Source organism: Lissotriton vulgaris, chromosome 3_1, assembly GCF_964263255.1.
Source record: "Lissotriton vulgaris chromosome 3_1, aLisVul1.2, whole genome shotgun sequence".
In the NCBI taxonomy this organism is placed as follows: domain Eukaryota; kingdom Metazoa; phylum Chordata; class Amphibia; order Caudata; family Salamandridae; genus Lissotriton; species Lissotriton vulgaris.
In genome coordinates this window covers 1,683,730,601-1,683,735,952 of record NC_141689.1, presented here as the reverse complement: position 1 = coordinate 1,683,735,952, position 5,352 = coordinate 1,683,730,601, and the positions used below count along the sequence as shown (strand labels likewise).

At 49.1% G+C, this 5,352-nt stretch overlaps 1 protein-coding gene across 1 annotated transcript; it reads left to right on the top strand.

Annotated features, from left to right (window-relative positions):
- The first annotated feature begins 437 nt into the window (after positions 1 to 437).
- Positions 438 to 4,989, top strand: LOC147728344 (uncharacterized). Its single transcript, XM_086963272.1, has 4 exons — positions 438 to 717; positions 2,217 to 2,321; positions 3,016 to 3,162; positions 4,445 to 4,989. Exons 1-4 carry the CDS (start codon positions 438 to 440, stop codon positions 4,891 to 4,893), a joined length of 981 nt encoding a protein of 326 aa, XP_086819398.1. The 3' UTR covers positions 4,894 to 4,989.
- The last annotated feature ends 363 nt before the right edge of the window (positions 4,990 to 5,352 follow it).

The following is a 5,352-nucleotide window of genomic DNA, read 5'->3' as shown; positions in this document are numbered from 1 at the left end:
AATCTCGCGGAATGAGCGCGTTGCGAATACAAGTTCGCACGAGTTCGCGAGAAAAATCGCGTGCGAACTTACTTGCGCTCACGTGATCGGGCCGCCATCTTGTTTTTCATTCATTCCTGTGTCTGGGCTAGGTGGTGTTTCTAATCCTCTCTATATCTCTGCCATCCTGTGCTTGTTATAATATTTTTTGAATCTATTTAAATTATTATCTATCCCTCTAGTTTTCTAGCTTTATATTTTTGTGTTTTTTGCTACTTTTGTTTACTTTTCAACTACTTTTTTAAACTTTTATTTTCTTCTTCCCTAGTCTTATTCTTTTTCATTTTTTCTCCTTGTTCCTACCACCTGCCCAGACCATGGTGAAGACAGCAGTGAAGCTGCCCAAGACGGGCCCCGCAGCCCGTGCCCGGCTCCCGTGTGGCCGTTTAAGGGCGGAAATGGTGGTGCCCAGGGAGATCTTCAGCCTTGAGGAGGTGGGCTCACTGGTTTTCTATGTCCAGCGCCTTCTCCCCAGGACCATCGCGGCAGGCGGCAGGATCGCTGCTGGCTACACCAACTGCCAGGAGCGACGGAAGCGGTGGGAGCAGGTGCGCCGGGCCCTGTTTGACATCTCGGGTGTCCAGCGCACCTACAACCAGGTGACCCACCGCTGGACGGATATCCTGGACAGGGAGCGCGAACTGCTCGACCTGCTGGGAGTGGAGGTCCCCGGGCTTGGTGAGTAGTAGTAGCAATTTTTTCATCACTTTCTACTCTGTTTTGTCCCCTGCTCTGTGTGGTATATTGCAAATGTTTGTTTTAACTTTTTTATAAAGAGCAATAATGCTGCCGATTACATTGATAGTAGAGGTAAATTAATATTTCAAAATCTTCTGTGCATTTCAGGTGCACTGCTCTCCTTCTCTGTGGCAGTGCCACTGCTTATTTGTTTTCTATTTTGTGTTCATTTAATTGGGCTGAGTAATGTATGAGTGTACTTTACAGAACTGCGTAATGCTAGACACCAAGGGGCAGATTTACAATCCCCTTGCGCCACGTTTACGCTGCCTTACCTGACGCAACAGCGACGTAAACGTGGCGCATCTCTGCGAGTAATGTACAACGTGATGCATCTAGGGAGACGCGCCACGTTAAGGCCTTGGCCTGCGCCACAATGGGTGCGTCCCCACACAGGGGGCGGGGGGGGGGGCGGTCAGGCAGCTGTGCGCCTCGCAAAAGTGCCTGCGTGAAATCTACAAGATTTAACGCAGGCACTTCCGCGACGCTGCTACGTCAATTCTTTATGCCTGCTTGGTTGAAGCAGGCGTAAGGACTGATGCGGTATGTTGAGTATTGGGCAGCCCTGAGCAGTGCTAGAGTTGCATCGCGCCTGCGACGCGACTCTAGAGATGCGCCCCTCTTTCGTCATGAGATGCGTCACGCATCTGCCTACCCTTGCGCCAGGGTGTACCGCATTGTAATTGCGGCGCATCTGCCGTGACGCAAGGTTAGTTTTGTGTTACGCATTTGTTCTGGTGCACCTCTGGAGGTGTGCAGCCCAGAACTAGTAAGTATGCCCCTAAGTGTCAGATTTGCAATTACCTGCGCATCCCTGCAAAGTGTGCGGCACGCCACTACCACCCATGGTGCGCCGTATTTACAATGCGGCACACCATGGTCCCAAAACGTCACCGAAGCGTTTACGCATCGGTGCCGTAAAGGCTGCTCATTGATGGAGTTACGTCGCAACGATGGCGCAGCTCCAGCAATGCTGCGTCAAGCCGTATGTCTGCTTCATGCAGGTGCAGAGTTTGAGTGACGCATCATTGTCCTAAATGACTGATTCAAATTTTATATATTCCCCATAGCCACTTTTAGCATGCGTTCCTGCGCAGGAACGCCCTCCCTTGCGCTGGAACGCTCCCTTATGGCGCAGGGCTTTGAAATGGGATGCATCTCCCATATGCGTCACGTTGTTAATATACGCTACACCATGGCGCCTCTCTTGTTGTGGCGCTGCGTCACAAAAGTGACACAAGAATGGAGCAAAAGAGCTGCAAGGGGCTTGTAAATCTGCCCCTAGAGTAGAGGCTCAGGTGCAGTCCTTCCTTTGTAGCCCTCTTTTTGGCTGAAATAGTTGGTTCTTGTTCTTTCTAAATGTTTGATTTGGTTGACAAGGACATCGACAAGCAGCAATCATCAATGTTTTCTGTTCTTTCTTTCATGTTGTATGTCAGGTCCCCCCAGGGGCAAGCGGACAGAAGTGGAACAGGAGGATGCTGTTGTGGCTCCAGAGGAGGAGGATGCAGGCCAGGGCGGCGAGTGCTCCTTTGCTGGCCCCAGTAAGTTTTCATTTAAATATAGAGGACCTACTGTTGTCCAAGCGTTCCTAATTTAATTTTTCCGAAATAGTGTTTAGATAGGAGCACAATCCATAATACTACTGTTGCAGGGACAATTCTCCACAAACCGAACTATGGACACTAAACACCAGAGTAATACATTTTCAGAGTGGCGTGTTTGGCACACTGTATAAACCTGGTAGTGTCTGCGGCACGGACTCCTCCTTGCCAAAATTTGCAAAACCTTTCGCTCAGTCACTCTAGTCTGGAGGACCAAAAACCACAGAGTCTATTCAAGTTTAAAAGCTTTATTAAAAGTAAAAGTAAACACATATATTAAAATTAAGTTAGCTGGAAATGGAAAAGTGCTTGGTGCTGAGTTGATGAGTAATGGAACACATTTCTTGTGGTCGAGCAGAGCTTTCACCTGGTTTGAAGTTGATGTTGGTCTTGTCCTTAGAAGTCCAGCTTCTGTCTGTTCAGAGAAAAATGGTGTGTGTTAAAATTAAGCAAGCATTCATCAATTGTGACAAAAAAGTGCAGCAAGACAACAGCCTTCCGTGGAAGGAGGGACATTTTTACTTTAGACTACAGTAGACAGTCAATTACTTTTTCTGTTGTTTTCACGTTCCTTCATTCCTAGACCAAATACTAGTGAGTGGTGTAATCTAACATTCTTAAATCTACTTTGTAGGTGGAACATCTGGTGCAGGGGCCAGCTCGGATGTGGTGGTGGTGGTAGACTCCGGGTCCGAGGACAACTCTGGGGAGGAGGCGGCGGTGGCGCAAGTGCCCAAACAAGAGACTGTGAGGAAACAGACAGTGGTGGTGGAGTGGACAGGTAAGCTGGATCATGGTACTATCTGACTCTTAGATAGCATATGATGTGTATCTACAGAGAGTAGACGGTCACTGGATGAACTACGAAAATACTATGAAATGTTTCCGGGGGGGGTGGGGGGGGCAACATCATCACCATCTCCTGAGTCCTGACATGATTGAGCACAAGTATTACATACATTTTTTTTAAATCTAACACGACATAGAGCTTAAATAAACAAAGAACCCCATAGGGGGAAGAGAAAAATCTTGTGCGGCACCACAGAAGACGACCTGGCAACTACATTAAAACAGGGAAAAACAAAAAATGCCAGAAAAAAACAATTCAATCTAAATAAGGAGGATGTGGTATAGAGCATGGGTCCTCACAAACTTTCTCTCGGGCCAAATTGACAGTGTGGTTTGCAACCAAGGGCCGCACCGAAGGGGGCAGGGTCAGTGGGGGAGGGGGTTGGATCTAGAGCAACAAAAAAAACTATGACCATGAGGTTGAACTCATGCCCCTGCAGCGGATGCCTTTGTCCACTGAGCCACCAGACCTGGCATACACATTACACACATCTTTCTTTCTCTCTCTCTCTGTCTCTCTCCCTCCCTCTCTCTCTGTCTCCCTCCCTCTCTCTCTATCTCCCTCTCTCTCTCTGTCTCCCTCCCTCTCTCTCTGTCTCCCTCCCTCTCTCTCTCTGTCTCCCTCCCTCTCTCTCTGTCTCCCTCCCTCTCTCTGTTTCCCTCCCTCTCTCTCTCCGTCTCCCTCCCTCTCTGCCTGTCTCCCTCTCTTGCTCTCTCTCCCCCTCTCTCTCTCTCTCTCCCTCTGTCTCACTCACTCTGTCCGTCTCCCTCTCTCTCTGTCTCCCTCCGTCTCTCTGTCTCCCTCTGTCTCCGTCTCTCTGTCTCCCTCTGTCTCCGTCTCTCTGTCTCCCTCTCTGTCTCCCTCCCTCCGTCACCCTCAGTCTCAATCCCTCTCTCTCTCTCCCTCGCCATCTCCCTCTCTATCTCTCTGTCCCTGTCTCTGCCTCTATCTGTCTGTCGGTTCCAGCCTGCTGTAATTACCATATTGTAATTTGTCACTGGGCCAGCACTGGATGGACCTGCAATCCGAGGGGGGGCAAGCGCCCCCCCCTTGCCCCTCCCTGCGGACGCCCATGATACTGGCCTCTATAGTTTTGTACTGCGCTGGCTAGTTGCTAGTTGTACTGTGACACAACTTTCTGCTGAATCATTTTGTGTTAATCATATTCCTAAAGAGCATTGGTTACAGATTATGTCTTTCTTTCTTCATATAGTTGGTAATACTAAAACATCAAAAGCACCAAGGAGTATGAAGACTCTACTGGCCCGGCAACTTAGGCTGGATGCTACTGTTGCCCAATATCGGCGGCTGGTAGAACTGGAGGGGGAGGACACGCAGTCCAGTACATCAAATGAGACACCTGCATCCTCCTCCGTGACCCCACGTTCTGCCGGCCAGCGCAGTGCTCCGGCGATACGGAGCCGGGCTGGCAGACGCCACCGCCGAGCAGCAAAGGCTGCCCCTCACAGTACTCTAAAGGCTCGCTTGCGCCGTGCAATGCATAGAGTGTCCGACCTGGAGGCGGAGGTCCGGAAGTTAAAAGAATACCAAAATCTGTTGGAGGGCCTCCGCCTAGACCACGCCACCCTCCGGGAGCAGTATGATGCCCTGGCCCTAAGGCATGATGCCCTGGAGGCCAAAGTCAACACCATGCATCCCTAGAGTGTCCCTTGCCCCTTTTTTATAGACTTTTGGGGGGTGGGAATGGGAGTTGGGGTTTTTGGGGACTTTTGAAGGACTATTTAAAAATTATTTGTTGGGGTTAGGGAGGGTCTTGCTGGAGATTATTTTGTTAGGGATATAAAAATATACTTTTTCAAACTTTATCTGAGCATAACTGTTTTTTACTACTTTTGAGCCTGGTGGGTGGTGGTTTTGCAGTAAGTTCGTTTTACTGAACACTGTCATCGTGTTGGTTCACGTGTAATTGGCCAAATTTTTCCAAAGTTAAATGCCTGTCACAGAGTTTCTTAAATCAAGAGTCCTAGGAGTTTACTAGTAGTACCACTGTCACTCTCTCGCCTCTCCTCCTAATACTCCATTATACTACCTCCCATCCAAATGCTTATCTTACCTGTAATTTGTGTTTGAGGGCTGTCTCCACCTGGAATTCACAGTGTC